Raw genomic sequence first — 21,771 nt, forward strand, 5'->3', positions numbered from 1 at the left:
AAAACTAACTTGTTATTTACTAATGCTTTGATACCCTCTTTTACCTGGCTCTATCATTTTTATCTTTTACCTGTCTAGCACTCCAGTCTTTTTGCTTTGTTTTCTCCTCTCCTCCCCTTCTCTCTTTGCACTTTAAAACTTATTTTACCTTATACTTTACTAATTATGACAAAAAGCCATCAACCTCTAATGCTAACCCAGCATAAAATTAACCACAGACCCACATAGATTCCTAGTTGTCATATTAACCATAGATTATTATAAACTTTATGGCACAAAATCAGGCCCTTCAGCCCACAATGTTCATGCTAACCAGCAAAGTACTAGATCACACTAATCCTTACATGCAGTACTCAGACCAGGGTACTCCATGCTACATCATTTCAAGTATAATTTAAATAGTAGTATTTACTCCTCAGGCAGCACATTTTAAACTGTAATCAGTCGCAAGGAGTAAAAATACTTAACCAAATCCCCTATCATTTACCTTAACCTAAACATCATTTGTTAGAGGGACCTCTGCTAAGGAGAACAGTTTCTCATTAACTTTACCCCTAATAATTTTATGTATCTCAATCAGGTTTCCACACAGCCCTCTTCACTCCAGTCTCTTCTTACAGCTGAAATGCTACATTCTAGTGTATCTTCTTTGCAGATATCAGCACATCTTTCCTGGAGGCTGAGAACCAGAAATGACCACAATTCTCCAGCTGAGATCTTAACTAACTTTTCTATAGATGGATGATAAGACCTGGTTATAAAGCTAAGTATTCCGCATGCCTTCTTAACCACCTTTTGATATGCTCACCAGGTTAATCTGTTCCTCAGTCCTGCCTCGGCTCCACTTATTTTAGTCTTTTTTAGTCTTGTTTATCTTTTACAAATGCATAACCTTAATTTTTTAAAAAATTATTAAACTCCATCTACTATTTCTCTACCCATGTTACCAGTGACCAACATCATTCAAACACTACCAAGTTTGGTGACATCTGCAAAAGTTCTCATTTTACTTTCTTTCATATCCAGATTATAAGCTTAAACAGCAAAGGTACCAGCACCATTTCCTGTGTTCCATCATGTCACAGGTTTCCAATCACAAAAATATCCCTCCACCATCACTTTCTTCCCTCTAACACCATTGCCAGTTTCAGATCCAATTTGCCTAATCTATCTTTTGAACCAGTCTTCCATGTGGAACCTTGTAAAAGCCCTTACTGAAGTTCACGTAGATCAAATCAACTGCAAAAATTTCAATCAAATCAGCCTGAGTGGATTTCCCTTTAACAAAAGTATGCTGACTATTCCTGATTTATCAGCACCCCCATCCCCCCCCATCTACGTACAGTTTATTCCTGTCCCTCCGAATTTTTTCCCCATAATTTCCCTACCACTGATTTTAGACTCACTGGCCTGTAATTACCTAGATTATCTAAAACACCCTTCTTGTTTAAGAATATAAATTCACTGTCCTGCAATTCTCTTGCACATCTTCTATGAGCTGAGATATTTAAAAAGATGTCTTAAGATCCAGCAATCTTCTCCTTGGATTTCATGCAGTCAGAGCTAGTATCTTATCACTCTGCTAAATATTTCCAGCATGTTCTGTTTTATTTCAGATAATTAATATCTATAGTACTTTTACTTTTGGTTTAGTACAATCCAGTGATTTCATGTTCACCATTCTTGTAGGGTTTTTATATATATATATATATATATAGCTCAGCTACTGGCATGAGTTTTGAACTTACAGCTCCAGATTGAGAATATGGGCCTCTGCTTACAAGTCCAGTAACTTAACCATGTACAATGAGGATCATCCATATCCATGCAGAGAAATTATGGACAAGGCTTATTGATGCATAATCCTGACTATGCATTCGATTTAAAATCGTATTTCTTATGTTTGAGCAATCTGGGCAAGTACCAACTTTACTGCACACAAATGACTGCAAAACATTGACATGAAATTGTGAATTTCTATAGTGAAAAGATTGTATTGGAAGTTAAGGTGTAATTTTATCCCAGGAGGAGGAGGAGGAGGATGACGCATGGAGAAAATCTATGCATAGTGATGTAAGTTTTAATCATTCCCTGCCCTCAGAGGGCATTTGTAAAGTTTATGCATGGCTGAAGTTAACAGTTTTTAAGGCACAAATGAGTCAGAAAATATAGTCCTTAAGAAGAAAAGCTTGGAAACACTGAGGCACTGACTGAATGGCAGAGGAGGCTTTCTAACAATATGGCCTTCTGTTTCTTGGCTCGTTATCTAGAAATCTATAATTAAATATATTAGCATGACATCAGTGGATTCATCTGTGTACTACTGGAGACTTCATATGAAATATCGAGGAAGGATTAGTTTTTGGTGCACATTGAAGTGTTATTGCCAATGTTTCTCTCTCAGCCAATAACATAATAAAAGAAATAGATGAAGTAGTCTGTCTCTGGAACTTAACAGGATATGAAATGATTGCTGCAGTCAGTTACATCAAAACACATTAAATAAATAAATAAATAGATTGATAGCTGTATATAAACCATCTTCTGTCTGGGGATATGATTTAATACAATAGAAGAAACATTTTATTATGCATAATGGGTACAAATGAAGAGGCCGAGTTACCTTTTTCTGCATCTGTGCTTGGACGTCATCAGCAACTTCTTTCAATGCTTGATCTCTTAACTTTAAATCAAGTGCTTGCTCCTCTTCCTGCTCTTTTGCAATTCGCTTGGTCTTCAAGGTCCTTGAATTGTCCAAAGTATCACGGAGTTTCTTCTGTTTCTGAATTTTCTCCCTTACAAGCTGCTCATCTTCCAACTTTGAGAGTCGCTCCTTTTCTCTCTGTGACAATGACCATATTAATGTGAGTTGTTACAATCTAGGGTTTCCCTTGATACCAGATAGAGAAATTTAGAATAAGGTTAAAAAAAAATGCAGTACTCCAGAATTTATTATTTTTTTAAAAAATGGATGATATTTCATGTCTCATGCTGTTCCAACTCACTTAAATTCACTTACACATAAGATAAATGATTTACTCCAGTTGCATCATCTGTGGGTGAACTAAGTCATTGCCCAGAAGTGTAGTTTCTGATTCCAGAACACACAACAAAAATAACAATGTTGTTTACAAAATCAAAGAACCGTGCACTTGTGGCTATTGGATTGAATGGGGATGTTTTCTTTCAGTCATGCACATCTGATTCTGTGACAGAGTCTACAGGTAAGTATGTGAATTTCAAACTTTTTATCAATTTACTATGTTTAAGTGTACAAAATGCACAAAATTAGAGGAGACCACAAAGATAATAGAAAGACCAAAAGGAGGCCATTTGGTTCCTCTCGCCTGCTTCACTTTTCACTACTTGGAGTGAATCTCTTCTACTTTACGAACGGATAGGGTTAGTCTGAAATGGACAATTTATTCAACGCTTAAATTTAAAACTGGGATCCAAAACCTCAAATGAAGCTCAATAATGAATACAATTTGATGAATGATTTTTTTTAGATCATTTTAAAATATGCCAACAATAACACAGGAAACAAAGAACACTTGATGCTCCAATAACACAGGACGAATTGCAAAAGGGCAATATCTTCATTACAGCCAGGTAAAGACCCAGGCCCAGATGGATATCCAGTGGAGTTTTACAAAATATTTTGTAATGTCCACTAGACACAGTCTGATTCAGTTGAAAGTGGTACATCAAATACATTTTTCCAAAGTTAAACTTGCTCGAATTTATCCAGATATCAATTCATTCTGTGATAAATGTAAAATTTACAACAGCTCTTCGATACACATGTTTTGGTTATGCCCTAATTGCAAAAATATTGGACTGATATTTTTGGAACTTTTTCGAACACTTTTGGGATTAATTTGGATCCATGACAGTTAACTGCATTGTTTGGCTTTTCCAGAGAAAAACATAAAACTATCCACTAATCAAAGACAGGTTTTAGCATTCTCCACTTTACTAGCAAGAGCAATATTGTTAAAATAGAAAAAGGAGTTTCTACCCACTCACAGACAATGGCTATTAGACTTGTAGGAATCAATGGATTCTGGCTGTTTAAGAACGGAGCGAGACAGCAGAAAGAAAATTATAGACATGTTAGCCCAACATTGGTGGTTGAGAAGTTGTTGGAGTTGATTGTCAAGGATGAGGTTCCAGAGTACCTGGAGGTGCATGACATGATGGGTCAAAATTTCCTGAAGGAAAAATCTTGCCTGACAAACCAACTGCCATGTTTTGAAGAAACCACATGCAGACTAAACAAAGAACATGCAGTGGGCATATTTTTTGTTTTTCAAAAGGCCTCTGACAAAGTGCTATTTAACAAGAATGAGTGCCCATGGAATTACAGGAAAGAAATGTTATGCACTTTGATAGAAGGAATAAAAGGGCAGAATATTATTTAGATGGGGAGAAATTCAACATTTGGAGATACAAAGAGACTTAAGTCTTCTTGCAGATACCCTAAAGGTAAACTTCCAGGTTAACTAGGTGGTAAAGGCGGCGAATGTTATGTTGGCATTCTTATCTAGAGGATTAGGATATAATAACAGGGATGTAATGTTGAGGCTTTGTAATGTACTGCTGAGGCCTCTCTTTGAGTACAGGGTACAGTATTGGGTTCCTTAATTAACAAAGCATGTGCTGGCATTGGACAGGTTTCAGAGTAGATTCACAAGAATGATTCCTAGAATGACGGGACTGGCATTTGAGGATTTTTTAAAAAATATTTTATTTCAATTAATATTTATTTATATATATATACACACATATATACACACACACACACAGACATGTATACACACACATACATACACGCAGATATATATATACACACACACACATATATATATATACATATACATATATACACACATATATATACACACATATACATACATACATTTATACACACACATATATAGACACACACATATAGACACACACACACATATAGACACACACACACACATATAGACACACACACACAGGCACACACACACACACACACACACACACACACACACACACACACACACACATATATAAATAGAAATAGATAAAAGAAATTACATGTGGTACATAATCCTAATCCCTCCCTCCCTACCACCCCCTTCCCTCCTTAAGTACCCTTAAGAAAGAAAGAAGATCATCAAATCGATATAGAAATTCAAATCAACTGCCGTGAAACCGAGAACCATCACCAGGACAAGCTATTGAGAACTTAAATTTTCAAACCAACGTGTTATAGATATGGGCTCCATATTTTTAAAATGTGGTATTTATCATGTAAACTTTTTTTTTTTTTTATAAAGAGGAATATAAGATCTCATTTCAATTTCATCTTTGCATCCCCAAATCCATATCAGACTTCCAAGAAATAGCTACACATTTCCTTGAAACAGCTAAAACATAAAAATTCAATTTGAACCATAGTTAACCTTAATTTTAAACTAAGCATCTTAATATTTCCCAACAAAATTAACATTGGATCCAATGGAAGTTTAACCTTTAATATTTTCTCCAAAAATACTTTAATTTGTATCCAAAATGGCTTAACCTTAATGCTCTGCCAAGTCAAATGGGGGAAAAAAAAGCCTCTCTTTATCACATCTAAAGCATAAGTCTGAGGATATTAAATCAAATCTTTAATTTTTGAGGAATTAAATATAATTGATGCAAAAAATTATATTGTACTAATCTATATCTTACATTAATAATTTTAGTCATATTATCTTCACATAACATTCTCCAATCATTTTGATCAGTTGTTGTACCTAAATCAGTTTCCCATCTTAATCTTGATTTATGAATATCTGATTTGGACATTTTCCTTTGAAGCAATTTATAAATTTACTTATACCTCCTTTAGAAAGTAAAATGTCTACTTCAGTCTGTCTAGATAATCTTAAACTTTGACCTAATTTATCAATTAAAAGACTAACTTGATAATTACCAAAAAAAGGTATTATTTGGAATATTATATTTTTCTTTCATTCTTTGAAAAGAAATAACCAGCTTCAAAACAATCTTCTATTGTTTTAATTCCCATTAGATTCCATATCTTTAAAAATTGATTATTAACAGTAAAAGTTAATTTGATATAAAGGTTTTTCCCACAAAATCATACCTTTGCCACTGAAGTGCCATTTGATGAAGTAGACAAAGACGAGGTGGTCAAACAATAGTCATGGCTTTTATTAGCAAAAACCCCTGGTACAATAATGGAAGACAATAGGTGCATATACAGTTATACCCAAGGGGAGTGTCCTTAACAGTAGAGATAATGCACAGCCAATGTTAGTACAGCAAGGCTCGCCAGAGGGGAGACAGGCAGCTTGGCAGACATTCATCAGTCTCCCCCCCACCCCTGGCAGAAGAAGGGTTAAAATCAAAAGGACAGCTGCTAGGAAAGACTGAAGCAAGCGATACATGGATACCATGTTTGGCATTGAGAATACTCTAACAGCCAAAGTACGCCATATCTAGCAAGCAAGCGAAATATAATGTGATGTTTTATGAATATGTTAGCCTATCAGGTTGTTTACGAATTCTGGTGCTTCTTCTCAAAACAGGTGGCTCCTTTGCAACCTTGGGAACTGGTACAGGTCCTGGGTCTGTAGTGTGGGATGGAGTGACTTATGGACCCACTCCAGAATCGCCAGCGTGAGGCAGTGGAGCCTCAACATGGCCATCTGAAAGCTCACTAGGGGTCACAGGCTGGGGTTGGGGTGGGGAGTCCAACCTCTCAGGCTCACTCTGAGTAGGGGTGTGAGGAAGGAGCGAACCAGGTGAGGCCAGATCTCTTAGGGGCACAGTGTTAGTACTCCCGTCTGGGAATTTAACAAGAGCGTAGTTGGGGTTAGTATGCAGTAGCTGAACTGGTTGGACTTGGGGGTCTGTTTTATGCGCCCAAACATGGCTCTTCAGTAGCATGGTTCCAGGCTCAGATAAACAGGCTGGCCAGTCCATCACAGTTCCTGATTTCCTAGGAAAGGCAAACATACATTCATGAGGTGTTTGATTTGTTGCAGTAGTAGGAAAAGAATCCCATACACCTTTTAAGGGCTTTGGTTGAGTCTGGGGGTCGTAACTTCTTAAGGGGGGGCTATTCTTTCCGGGTCAGGGCGGATTTCGCCCTTGCGGACAACGTAGCCTGGAATGGGCAGCTCTGTTGCGTTGAACACACATTTGTCCTCGTTAAATGTAAGGTTGAGTTCTTTAGCTGTTGCTAAAAATTTATTTGAGTTGTTGTCGTGCTCAGCCTGTTTTCCCACAGATAGTGACATTATCCAGATAGGGAAATGTACCCTGCAACTCATACATCCTAACAATCTTATCCATTTCTCTCTGAAACACAGACACATGATTAGTGACCCCAAAAGGTACCCTTTTAAAGTGGTATAACCCCCCTCCATCAGCCTCAAAAGTTGTATAGGGCTGTTCCCTTTTCTGAATGGGGATTTGGTGATAAGCTGCTTTGAGGTCGATAGTGGAGTTCATTTTGTATTGCACTATCTGATTAATCATTTCATTGATGCGTGGCAGGAGGTAGACATCCAGGTTAGTGTAATGGTTGATCGTCTGGCTGTAGTCAATAGCCAGTCGTTTCTTAGTGTGATTTTTCACGACTACCACTTGGGCCCTCCACGGACTCTTACTGGGTTCAATTATTCCCTCTTTAAGCAGTCTCTGGGTCTCCGCTTTGATAAACACACGATCCTCTTTGCTGTAAGGATGGGTCTTAGTGGCATTTGGTTGACACTCGGGATAAATCACTGAAAAGGGAAGGAGCTTTGATCTTTAATGCGGACACACCGCAGTAACTAGCGCGGGGGATGGTAAGTGTGGGTAGTGGCCCACCAAAATTTAACACTACACTGTTCATCTGAGATTGAATATCTAACCCCAGTAACACGGGGGTGCAGAGCTCCAGCATAATAAAGAGCCAAACATCAGCCAGGCAATGTCCCTGCAAATTTCAAGTAACTTTACACTTGTCCTGTACAGATTTTGTAAGTTCACTATAAGCCATCGATATCTTTCGGTTCGCTGGATATCTCCGCAAATTTAAGGCTCTGGCAACTTTCTCGTGGATGTAGCTGTCAGTACTCCCCGAGTCTATTAGGCAATCAAGATTCTCACCATTCATCTCCCCCTTCATAGTTGACCTTTCCTGTCCGTAACATTCCCACAAGCTTTACAGTCAATCAAGCTATCACAGGGGATCTCACCTCGGCGTCACTTGAAGTCGATTCAGCCTGCTCCTCTGAAGATTTTCCCTTTTCACAGTTGTCTTCCATTCCTGCAGCTCCAGAACACATTTTCTTGGTGCTTTTCTTCTCATCAGTGGGAGTACTTTTCGCCTTACACGCTTAAGCAAAGTGGCCGAGTTTCCCACAATTGCTGCAGGTAGCAAATCAAGCCGGGCACTTCTGTCTGGGGTGCCAGCTCTTATCACAGAAATAGCATTTTTCAGGGGTTTGCCATTTTCTTTCCTTCAGGGGTTCCAGTATTCCTGGATGTTTCCTTTTCAATTTTTAGCATTTCACTGGACCGCATGGCACTTCTCAGTGTTTTGGCTGAGTGACTGCCTGGTCATAGGTTAAGGGCTCAGTCTCCAGCACCCTCTGTCGGATGTAACTGGAGTCAATCCCATTGACAAAAGCATCAGCTTTTGTTGTTGCACATTGACTGCTCTGACATCACATTCATTTGCCAGTGAGTCGAGAGCCAGTGCATAGTGTAAGGTAAAAACATCATGAGTTGGGACCGGAGAAGGAGTCACCCAGTACTAAGGAGTAACAGGATGCAGGTGTGACCTTGTACGCTCAAGATAAGTTTGGCAATAACAAGCTGATGAGCAGCAGACTAACAGAGAAGGGTAGCAACAGCTTATTCATTGGACAATGTAATGGTATGATAATTTACTAAGTGCGTGTCCTGAGGTATAAAAAAAACACCACTTGCTGATATCGGTAGAATGCGCCTTCTCCAACTAACACTGTTAGTTGCAAGTGTTACAATCCGGTAATAAAGAACCTTGATTTCGACTCAGTCTGGTGTCTGACTCACTCATTCTCGAACAAAGCAGACCTAACAATTTGGTGACCCCGACGTGATGGGTGAGTGAACTCTAGACGACGGTTTCTGTTTTTCTTGACAATCATCTCAGCCGGCTGACAAAAAGGTCCAGAGAAGCCTGTTTTAACAAAATTCTCTCTCTCTCTTAAAATCTTTATGATTATCAGTAAGAACTGGAGATCGGACAAATTAGACGATCATAATTGAAGGTCGTCACCTGCCAGGATTGTAACACCTAAGTGTTTACAGACAAAACTATAAAAGTCCTTAAGGTGTTTTAGTGATATTTGATAAGTGCTTTGCCGACAAACTACTAGAGTTTAAAAAGTCTTTATTGTGACGTTGCAAAGTTCAATAGAGTGAGAAGGTGGTCTAAGAACAATTGGGGACCTGAGTTTTCTGCCCTAAACCGGTTATTAAGAGGAGAAATCTCCCACGTGAAGGTTGGGCTTTGAAAGAAAACTAAGGTTCAGGCTTATTGGTCTCCATTGTATAAGACTCGCTTATAAATGTCCAGTAGGTATGATGACGTCTGTACGCTTGAAAACTTAAGAATTTATTTCCCAAATTCGCCATGGTGGAATATCACAGCGGACATTAGAGACCTTGAGACGACAAAACGAGTACTCAGAGATGCCTGCCTGGTGAACAAGGACGACGACCAAAGACTGCAAAAGCTGTGTCCGGATCAGGTAGGAGATATCAATGAAAAAGTTGACAGAATCTTAAGAGACACACGGTTTATTCGAAATATTTTTGACAAGTTAAATGAAGGTATTCCCAGCATCACCAAGGAGATAAAGTTACGTAAATTCATAGATTGGTACAGGGAAACTGGACAAAAATATAGCCCAAAAACTTGGTTTCCTAGTTGTAACCTAACTTTCAGACCTCTTTGGGAAAACAGAGAGTGGAAGACGAGCAATCAGAGTATACAGGACAGTCTGAGGTCCACCGGAGGACCAGACTTGGAGACTGTTTCACTAAAAAACTTTTGTCATCTGGCCTGCAAGGAGACATTTGTAAAGGCGATTTTTGTTAACATAGATCCTCTAAACGGACAAGAACCTAAATTAAGAGAGGCATTAGGAAGCGACCCCGCAGCAATGGCTGCACAGTTGCCTGCTAAGACCTTTGACCAAGTTATTAGGGAAATTAATCAGGAATTAGAGAAGCGAAATACCAGTAATAAGGCATTGGAAAAACAAAGAATTCTCTGAAAATGTGTAGATCGCTGGAGGAAGATGGGGTGGTTACCCGGGAGCGCCGAGATGTTCCTGACAGGTGAGGGAAACAAAATTCTAAAGCGTAGGGTCTTAGATAACCTGGAAGAAACAAAACGAAACATAGAAAGGAAAATCTTTAATCGAGAGTCTGCACAAAAAAAGATGAGAGACAAGGAGATGCATTACCGCGATGTCCTAGCTCTATTCGAGGAATTTAGTCTCCCTGATAACCCACCTATTATGGCCCTTGCAGAAATAGCTTGTAGACCCCCGCCCTATGCTTACGTTGAGTCACAAGGTACCCCTGACACCCCAGATGGGACCCAGGAGTCACATCCCTTATATCCAGATATTGAAACACTGGGACATGACGGGAACATCGGGAATGGGGACACGTCAGTCAAGATACAGGCCCCTTTACTTAAAATAAAAGGGGGATTAATTGACATAGAGACCTCCGCAGGATCCAAGAAAATAGAAGAAGACTTAGAGACGCAGAAAAGGAACATGAAAAAGGTTCAGGATAACATTGAAAACTTAAACAAAGATGTGATTGTGCTAGGGCAGATAAGCAAGGAACAAAAAGAATTAATGGTAGATGTATTGAGAGAAATGGAAAAGGTAACTACAACACTGTCAGCAGAACTCAAAGCTGGAGGATTAGTAATAGGAGCAAAGGACGAAAAGTGTAGTACAGATGAGGAAACGAGATACGGCCCACCATGGGAGGGATGTAGCACAAGAGAACTCGGGAAGGAGAAGAGTAGACATGCCCGCCTGGACATAGTTAGGACAAAAGAGAAAGACGTGAAACCACTAGACAATGACCGAAGAAATTATCTTAGAGACAAGCATGAACGATATACCTCCGACTCTGAGACATCAGGACCTGACGGGGACAGTGACAGTAGTGACGAAGAGGTGTCTGAACAGGGAGGACAAAATAGATGTATTACAAGAGTAAAGATGGAACAGAAATCTCCAAAATTGAGATATCAATGCCCATTGCTGATCACGGGGTGGGGAAATCAAAAGTATGTACCCTGGTCACGAATGGACTTAGAGAGTCTAATGAAAAGACTTCCTCCATTAAGTAATGGGGCTGGTCCATGGATTTCTTGTTTCGAGCGAGAAACCTGTCAGGAACAATTAGCACTTGCAGATGTCAGAACTATCATGATAAAAATGAAGGCAGAAGGAGCCCTGAAGCAAATAGAGAGAACACTCAAAAGCAGAAAATTGGGGGATGAAATAGAATTTGACCCACTTCGAAATAGATTTTGGGAAGCACTTAGAGAAGTGCTGTACGCCTTGGTAACCCTCCAACTAAAAGAAGGGGAAGGTGCGCATGAGTTCCTCTCTCGAGCGTGGGACTTATGGGAAACTGGGACTAGAGAAAGACCGGACCATAGCCCCCTAGGAAATGCTCATTTTCGAAATGGGACAATAAACTGACTACCTGGTCCAGTTCAAGCAAAATTAAGGGACATTGTGGGGTTATAGACGATGCCAGAGGACTTGTGGAAAAGACACCTGACACATGCACTCAAACGACATCGTCAATCAGAACAGGCTAAGTCAGAAAGTGCATCCCAGAAGGGAGTGGACAAGACAACTGATAAATTGATGAAAGTCATAGAACAAATAGGGATAAAACTAGCGGCCCAACAGATAGTCCCACAGGCCATGGGGCCAGTGATAAATCCGGGACCCCAAGAAAGGAATGGTTGGGAAAGACCACTAAGTATCATGTATAGAGGAGAACATACCCTATGCTGGCACTGCCACAATCCTGGACACTACCAGCAGGACTGTCCAGAGGCTGGGAGAGGAAGGGGCATAGGATTACCCTCTATTAGAGGTAATAAAGGAAGAGGAGGAAATTTAAGAGGACAAGCAAGGGGTAGGGGGTGGACACATCGATCGGCCCCAGAAAATTGGGGGATGGCAGAGTGATCAACAAGTACAGGCACCCCAGTATGACAACGATATTTGGGAAGGTGCTGAATTAGATTATTGACGGGGCCCTGGAGAATCAAAAATCACACCTCCCTGGGAGCCACCGAAAATTTGGGGGACGGTGAATGGAGAAAAAATTGAATTTATGATTGACACAGGGGCAGCAGTAACGACCGTAATTAAACAACCCCCAGGGAGCACATATTCGGGCAAAACATTATCTACAATAGGATTCTCCGGGATAAGGGAAACACAGCCCTATACCGATAACATCGACATGACATTTGGACGACAAAGGGTCAGAGCACCTGTCCTAGTTGTGCCAAGCTGCCCCATTAATTTATTGGCAAGGGACGTTCTTACTAAACTGGGGATAACCATACAATGTTCTGAGAAGGGCCTTCGATTAACAGGGGACACAATACAGAGGGAAGGACAGTTTGTACTAATGACCCCAACCGATGCTTCAGAAGACTCTGTGGAGGTTATTATTTTCTGGAGTCGACTACTGTATGACGAACCAGGCCCAGGTCTGATTAAATAGTTTTTTGAGTGGAGGGCCAGTATTCCCCAGTATGGGGAGTACCAATACCCACTGGATCCCATGCATGTAACATTAAACTATACCATCCACCCGGACCTGGAGTATGAGGAGAGGTGGGACTCTCTAAAAGGGAAGACAGAAATGATACATTGTCCATTTATCTTTGTGGGAAAGGAGGGAATAGCTGCTATGGTTATCTTGTCGGAAGAACAATTGGAGTGGTTCCACTTAGGAGTAGAAAGTGTGCCACATGTAACCTTGGGAATTGCCAAAGATCACCATGCCCGACAGTTGGGACCGATGGTGAAGGAGGCATTGGGGTGTGAATACAGGCAGACGGAAGTCCCGGGATATTCCACCTCGGAGGGAGGGAAATTATGCAGTGGTAAGATGGGTGGATGATGCACCCTATCTAGTAGAGTCCTCTATCATCCCCCAACCTGCATCAGCACAATTGGCAGAAGTGATAGGGCTCATAAGAGGATTGGAGCTGAACGAAGGTAAATCGGTTAACATTTATACTGACTGCGTATGCTTGGAGTGCAGTCCATATTGAAGCACCCGGCTGGATAAGAAGGGATTTTCGGACTGCAGCCGGACAAAACGTCAGACATGATCTGGTTTTACGGAGACTTGTCAGGGCAGTCATGCTTCCCCGGGCTCTAAGCCTAATTAAGGTGGCAGGCCATTCCCTACAAAACACAAAGGGAAAGGAAACACGGCGGCTGACAGAGCAGCCAAACGGGTTACTGGATATCAAGAACCTATACAGGGGATGATTCTGAAGTCCCATGGCAAAAAAGAGGAATTAGAGAGAAGAGAAAATAGTAGTAAGTTGAGTGACCAAAAAGAGAAGGAGGGAGAGGGACCCCCACCAAATATTGAACACCTGATAGAAATACAGGAAAAAGCTAGCCCAAGTGAGAAAGAGGAATGGATGAAACGCGGTGCTACACAACAGGAGATCATCTATGACAATCGGACAGTACATGTCTGGCACTCCCCAATAGGTACGATAGTTGCCCCCCGCCAATTACTCCCGCTATTATTTGAAGAAGCACATGGGCCGACTCACATTAGCGCCACCAAAACTTATAATACGCTTAAACAACATTGGTGGAATCCCCACTTACGCGAGCACATTGACAATTTTAGAGTTGAATGTACCATCTGCAATGGGCATAACCAAAGGATCACCTTACCCCACCCGCTTTTACGATTTCCAGTACCGACAGCCCCATGGAAAGAGATCTATATTGACTATACAGATATGGGTACTGACCTTAGGACAAAGGAAGGATACCGATATCTCTTAGTGGTGGTAGATAGGTTCTCACGGTGGGTGGAGGCTGTCCCAACGAAGAGGGAGGATGCGGATAGTGTAATAGGCTGACTGACGCGAGAGTTGATACCCCGCTATGGGGTCCCCAGCAGAATATGCTCTGATAATGGGTCCCACTTTAAGAATGAGCTGATCCGACAGGTTGAAGAATACTTAGGGATCAAACACCGTTTCGGTAGTGTCTATAGGCCTGAGAGCCAGGGGCTAGTAGAAAGGGCAAACAGGACGATAAAATCCAAATTAGGAAAGGTTTTGGGTGGGACCAGGTTGAATTGGGTCGAGGCATTGCCATTAGTACTGATGTCTATGCATCAAGAGAAGGCCAAAGATACCTTCCTGTCACCACACGAGATTCTAACGGGTCGACCCATGCCCGGTCCAAAGACTGATCCAGCCTGGGTAAAGAATTAAGAAAGGGAAGTGGAACTGGACCATTATATGCAGATGCTGGGTAATATGGTTGCTTTAGTTTCACAACAGGTGGCGAATGCAAATAAGGAGAACCCGGACACTGAAGGAGTTCCAGTGAAGGAGGGAGACCTGGTGTATATCCGTAAACCAGGGAAGGGACATTGGACTGAAATTAGATGGACTGGACCATACACCGTTACCGTCGTGACAGATAGGTCGATAAGAATTGACAAACCGGGGGATAATACTTGGCATCATTTTGCCTTTTGCTCCAAGGCAAAACAACAAGTAGCGAGTATTGGAAAATATGATGAGACTCATGTGGTCAATGCCGAGGGCCCTATGGGCATTCCTGCTGATGGGTTGCCAAACAAGCCAACAGAGTAGTTCGGATCCATGTGGGGCCAAAGTTATTCTGAAGATAGATAAAGACAAGGATAGCACCTTCCAGTTCGATCTATGCAGTGTAATAGCGTGTGGTAGGAATGAGGCGTCCTGGAGAGGATATGATGTTTACATGTGTAACTTTCAGAGAGGATATCCAGAGTGGGGCCTACATGTATGTACATCCTGGGGTGAGGTTTGGTGGTGGACAGGACCCGATACTAGATGGATAAGAAAGCCCCTTAACAAAGGTTCCAGCAGACCCCTTTATAATTTTTTCACTAAGGTCTTCCTGATACGTGGTGCCATTACCCATACTATGAAAGGCAAAAATCCCCTGATTTTGGCAGTAAAAGCAGGGCTGAACAACCCATGGAATATGAAGGGATGGAGCTCTAAGATATGCGAGGGGGGCACAGGGAGAGAACCTGGAGTCGGAGATCTCCTCTACCTAATGATTGGAGTATCTATAAGTGGAAAAGACCCTTGGGGAGTGGTGAGGTTTGACTTACAAACCTACACAAAGGACATTCCCAAACCCACTTCTACAGAGGAGGTAGTGCGAAAATTTGATAGTAAGAAGCTGTCCAGGGGAGAGAAGATAGCAATTGAGACAAACTCCTGGATAGAACAGATGGGTAAATATGCGGATCAGGCAAGGTATGGAAACTGCTGGATCTGTGCCCGGGGAAGGCCAACGTTACGGATGAGCAGATCGATTTTTGAGGAGACAGATGCTATGGACTGCGCCTTGAACCAAATGTCAGAGTCTAATCCACTGAATAGGTGTCTGACATGGGAACAGGCGTTTCCCATAGCTCCAGCCAAATGTGACCCCCCCCCTATCTTTAGATCCACGGCTATAAGTAATGTTACTTGCATCGCCAATAACAACACAGCGACACACGCTTTCCACATGGGTTGGCTACCCAGTGACTCATGCAGGACTCATGTTGATCTCACGGGCAGCAGAAATGCTACCCGATTGACCCAGGCTAGGGCAGATATTTGGTGGTTTTGCGGAGGTAGAGTTCTGTATAACTGGCTCCCCTCTAACTGGAATTGTCGGTGTGCTTTAGTAATGCTTAATGCGCCAGTCCTGATTGTGGAAAGGCAGGAGGGGGACAAGGATGCCCTAGATCTACACCACACAGGGGGTTGGATGTGGAGAAGGAGTGTTGGACTCCTGGGGCCAGAAGGAAGGAACCCTGACGGGGTGTGGATTGATGCAATTGGCCAAGCCCGGAATATACCGGACGAATCAGCGCCTTACAAATTTGACCAGGGACGTTGTTGAGGCAGTACACCAACAACTGTCAGAAACTTCCCTTATGACGCTTCAGAATAGGACAGCGATTGATATGGTCCTGGCAGAGAAAGGCGGAGTGTGTGCCATGTTTGGAGATCTATGCTGCACTTGTATCTCTAATAACACAGGGCCAGATGGGTCACTCACTAAGGGGCTGACAAAACTTAAGGCATTGGCAAAGGAATTAAAAGCCCAATCTGGAGTCTCTAACCCTGTTTTTTCCTGGTTACATGGAGTGTTTGGGAAATGGGGCACAATGTTGGGACAACTTTTCCTAGGATTGTTCATTTCTGTATCCATTTTTATCACTTGTGGCTGTTGTTGTTTTCCATGCATTCGAACGCTGGTCATGAGGACCATTGAGAGAGCCTTTGCCAACCGCGATGAGCTGCCTCCAAAATATCAAGCTCTACAAGCTACGGAGCGGGACAATCTCACGTCACAGGAGGCGTCAAAAAATGCTGAGATCGATCCGGAGTTTGATGGAGAATGTGACGGGGAGGAGGGATTATAAAATAGATTGTAGCACAAATGTTAACTTTTATCTTAACTAATTACAAATGCTTAGAAGGGATAGCCAGTTATTTGCTTGGGGGAAAACGGGGAGGAAACTTGTAAACTGGCAATGGGATCGGGGAAACGGATGGGGGGTATATGTTAAAGAGGGTTGGGGGAGCCCTCGCCCACCAGCCGAAAAACCCCGTGAACAGAACCCGTATAGAGCTTGGCAATAATATGCGAACTAATGTAACGCGGTGGTAGCATAGTCAGGGCAAGATTGTCCTCTAAAGAGGACAAAGGAGGGATTGTAAGGTAAAAACATCATGAGTTGGGACCGGAGAAAGAGTCACCCAGTACTAAGGAGTAACAGGATGCAGGAGTGACCTTGTACGCTCAAGATAAGTTTGGCAATAACAAGCTGATGAGCAGCAGACTAACAGAGAAGGGTAGCAACAGCTTATTCATTGGACAATGTAATGGTATGATAATTTACTAAGTGCGTGTCCTGAGGTATAAAAAAAACACCACTTGCTGATATCGGGAGAATGTGCCTTCTCCAACTAACACTGTTAGTTGCAAGTGTTACAATCCGGTGATAAAGAACCTTGATTTCGACTCAGTCTGGTGTCTGACTCACTCATTCTCGAACAAAGCAGACCTAACAATAGGCAGCATCACTTTCCCCAGGTTTCTGGCATCTAGTCAGCAACTGGTGTCGAGCAAGCACCACGTTGCATGGCGCCACATAGTAAGCAGTCAGATGTTCTAGGGCTAAAGCCAGAGTGGTAGCTCCTTGCGTTATGGTGAAAGGGACCTCACCCAGCAGAGAATTCAGGTGGCCCCACTGTATCGCCTCATCGACCACGTTGTTTCGAGCCATGTAGTAATCGAAACAAGCAATCCAGTGGTTGAAAATTTCTCTGACCCTCGGGGCAGACTGGTCGATTGTCAGCCACTCTGGCTTGAGTGCTGCATCCATTTCTGCTACTAAAATTGAAGTGCCAGATAATGAAGTAGACAAAGACGATGTGGTCAAACAATAATCACGGCTTTTATTAGCAGAAACTCATGGTACAATAGTGAATGACAATAGGTGCATATACAGTTATACCCAAGGGAAGTGTCCTTAACAGTATAGATAATGCACAGCTAATGTTAGTAAAGCAAGGCTCGCCATAGGGGAGACAGGCAGCTTGACAGACATTCACCACACCCACCTATCTCAATCTATTTTATTTCATAATTCAATTAAGTGTATCAGTATAGGTGGGTCCTTATTACCAATTAATAATTTAGTATTGTATTTATAAATAAATTTTGTGTAGATTTTTCATTTATTTTAGTTAATTCTATCTTAGCCCATGTTAAAGATTCAAAGTCAAACATTCCATTAATAAATTTCAACTGAGCAGCTTTATAAAAATTTTGAAAATGTGGAAATTGTAAACCTCTTAATTCAAATTTCCAAGTTAATTTCTCCAAACATACTTTTACCATTTTCCTTTTCCACAAAAAAATCCTCATTATTGCATTTAAATCCTTAAACATTTTTTGAGGTTTAAATCCAAGGAATAGACTGAAAAAGATATTGAATCCTTGGAAAAATATTAATTTTACTACAATTCACTCTACCTATTAAAGTTATAGGTAAATAATTCCATCTATTCAAATCCTCTAATTTTATTAAATAATAGTAAATAATTCAACTTGTATAAATTATCCAAATTTTAATCAATTTTAATATCTAAATATTTAATTCCATTATTTGACCACCTAAATTGAACAATCTTTTTACATTTACTATAATCGCCCTCAACCAAAGGCATAATTTCACATTTATCCCAATTAATTTTATAACCTGATATTACACCATATTCTTTTAATCTCATATACAAAGAACACAAAGAATTTTTAGGATCTGTTATATAAATCAAAACATCAGCAAATAAATTATTCTTAAATTCATCAGTATTAACTTTAATTCCTTTAATATTAGTTTCTTGTCTTATCCATTGTGCTAAAACAGTGGTTCCCAACCTTTTTCTTTCCACTCACATACCACTTTAAGTATTCCCTATGCCATAGGTGCTCTGTGATTAGTAAGGGATTGCTTAAGGTGGTATGTGGGTGGAAAGAAAAAGATTGAAAACCACTATTTTAATTGTACCTAAGTGACTTGTTATGTGCATGGTTTCATCTTCTTTCTTTGGCTTGGCTTCGCGGACGAAGATTTATGGAGGGGGTAAAAAGTCCACGTCAGCTGCAGGCTCGTTTGTGGCTGACAAGTCCGATGCGGGACAGGCAGACACGATTGCAGCGGTTGCAAGGGAAAATTGGTTGGTTGGGGTTGGGTGTTGGGTTTTTCCTCCTTTGCCTTTTGTCAGTGAGGTGGGCTCTGCGGTCTTCTTCAAAGGAGGTTGCTGCCCGCCAAACTGTGAGGCGCCAAGATGCACGGTTTGAGGCGTTATCAGCCCACTGGCGGTGGTCAATGTGGCAGGCACCAAGAGATTTCTTTAGGCAGTCCTTGTACCTTTTCTTTGGTGCACCTCTGTCACGGTGGCCAGTGGAGAGCTCGCCATATAACACGATCTTGGGAAGGCGATGGTCCTCCATTCTGGAGACGTGACCCATCCAGCGCAGCTGGATCTTCAGCAGCGTGGACTCGATGCTGTCGACCTCTGCCATCTCGAGTACTTCGACGTTAGGGGTGTAAGCGCTCCAATGGATGTTGAGGATGGAGTGGAGACAACGCTGGTGGAAGTGTTCTAGGAGCCGTAGGTGGTGCCGGTAGAGGACCCATGATTCGGAGCCGAACAGGAGTGTGGGTATGACAACGGCTCTGTATACGCTTATCTTTGTGAGGTTTTTCAGTTGGTTGTTTTTCCAGACTCTTTTGTGTAGTCTTCCAAAGGCGCTATTTGCCTTGGCGAGTCTGTTGTCTATCTCATTGTCGATCCTTGCATCTGATGAAATGGTGCAGCCGAGATAGGTAAACTGGTTGACCGTTTTGAGTTTTGTGTGCCCGATGGAGATGTGGGGGGGCTGGTAGTCATGGTGGGGAGCTGGCTGATGGAGGACCTCAGTTTTCTTCAGGCTGACTTCCAGGCCAAACATTTTGGCAGTTTCCGCAAAGCAGGACAAAAACAAAGGCGAGAAATCAGACTGCTCAAACTACAGGGGAATCACGTTGCTCTCCATTGCAGGCAAAATCTTCGCTAGGATTCTACTAAATAGAATAATACCTAGTGTCGCCGAGAATATTCTCCCAGAATCACAGTACGGCTTTCGCGCAAACAGAGGAACCACTGACATGGTCTTTGCCCTCAGACAGCTCCAAGAAAAGTGCAGAGAACAAAACAAAGGACTCTACATCACCTTTGTTGACCTCACCAAAGCCTTCGACACCGTGAGCAGGAAAGGGCTTTGGCAAATACTAGAGCGCATCGGATGTCCCCCAAAGTTCCTCAACATGATTATCCAACTGCACGAAAACCAACAAGGTTGGGTCAGATACAGCAATGAGCTCTCTGAACCCTTCTCCATTAACAATGGCGTGAAGCAAGGCTGTGTTCTCGCACCAACCCTCTTTTCAATCTTCTTCAGCATGATGCTGAACCAAGCCATGAAAGACCCCAACAATGAAGACGCTGTTTACATCCGGTACTGCACGGATGGCAGTCTCTTCAATCTGAGGCGCCTGCAAGCTCACATCAAGACACAAGAGAAACTTGTCCGTGAACTACTCTTTGCAGATGATGCCGCTTTAGTTGCCCATTCAGAGCCAGCTCTTCAGCATGGTTTCATAACGCCAAAGGAAATGGACCAATGACTATTTGTCTTGAGCAAAATATTTCAGTAACAATTGGGTCTAGAGCAGTTATTCTCAACCTCCCCTTCCCACTCACATACCACCTTAAGCAATCCCTTACTAATCACAGAGCACCTATGGCATAGGGAATACTTAAAGTGGTATGTGATTGGAAAGAAAAAAGTTGGGAACCATGTGCTAAAGGCTCAATTGCTGAAACAAATAATGCTGGAGATAAAGGACATCCTTGTCTAGTTGAACTAGTTAATGAAAAGGCAGAAGATATTTGTCCATTTGTCACCACTTTAGCAGAAGGATTTTTATATAAAGTTTTAATCCAACTTATAAACTTTAATCCAAATTTTTAAAACTCCTTAAATAAAAAACTCCATTCTAATCTATCAAATGCTTTTCAGCAACTTATGATAAAACCATTGCTAAATCAGATTTCTTCTGGGAAATATGAACTAATTAACAGCAATATTATCTGCAGAATACAGATTTTTTTTAACAAATCCAGATTGATCTAAATGAATTAAATTTGGTAAATATTTAGTCAACCTATTCGCCAAAACTTTAGCTAAAATTTTATAATCAACATTTAATAATGAAATTGGTCGATAAGATTGACCAATTTAACAAATTGGCCACTAACAAATCTCAAACTTTCTTCTGTATTACTGTTATAATTGTATTAGAAAAAGACCCTGGTAAAGAATGGACTTCCATTGCTTGCGTCAATACCTCCATTAATGGAGGTAGTAACAAATCTTTAAATTTCTTATAAAATTCTGATGAAAAACCATCTTCCACTAGAGACTTAACATTTTGCATAGTATTAATAACATTAATAATTTCTTTAATAACTTCTTAATGGGGAATCTAACTCTTCACGATCTTGGCAATTTAAAGAAGGAAGATAAACCAGATTTTAAAAACTATTAATCTTTACTTCATCATTATAAGATTGAGATGTATATAAATTAGAATAAAAATCTCTAAAGGAATCATTTAAATCTTGAGGTTTATAAGTAATTTTTGAATTTCTTTTAATAGCATTCTTAGTTCTAGAAGCCAGTTCAGTCTTCAATTGCCAAACCAATACCTTATGAGTTCTCTCCCACAATTCATAATATTTCTATCTAGTTCTCTGAATTAATTTCTTTGTTCTTTAAGTCTGTACTG

General features: G+C 41.2%; 1 protein-coding gene across 4 annotated transcripts in view; it reads right to left on the reverse strand.

Annotated features, from left to right (window-relative positions):
• cfap53 (cilia and flagella associated protein 53) overlaps window positions 1-21,771 on the reverse strand; it is a 58,808-nt gene that overhangs the window by 9,196 nt on the left and 27,841 nt on the right. For all 4 annotated transcript variants that reach the window (XM_069923889.1, XM_069923888.1, XM_069923890.1 and 1 more), the window contains one exon: window positions 2,624-2,842. In XM_069923889.1, coding sequence (XP_069779990.1) covers window positions 2,624-2,842 — 219 coding nt within the window. The remainder of the gene's footprint in view (window positions 1-2,623; window positions 2,843-21,771) is intronic.

The sequence above is a fragment of the Narcine bancroftii genome, chromosome 3 (genome assembly GCF_036971445.1).
Source record: "Narcine bancroftii isolate sNarBan1 chromosome 3, sNarBan1.hap1, whole genome shotgun sequence".
Taxonomy (NCBI): Eukaryota; Metazoa; Chordata; class Chondrichthyes; order Torpediniformes; family Narcinidae; genus Narcine; species Narcine bancroftii.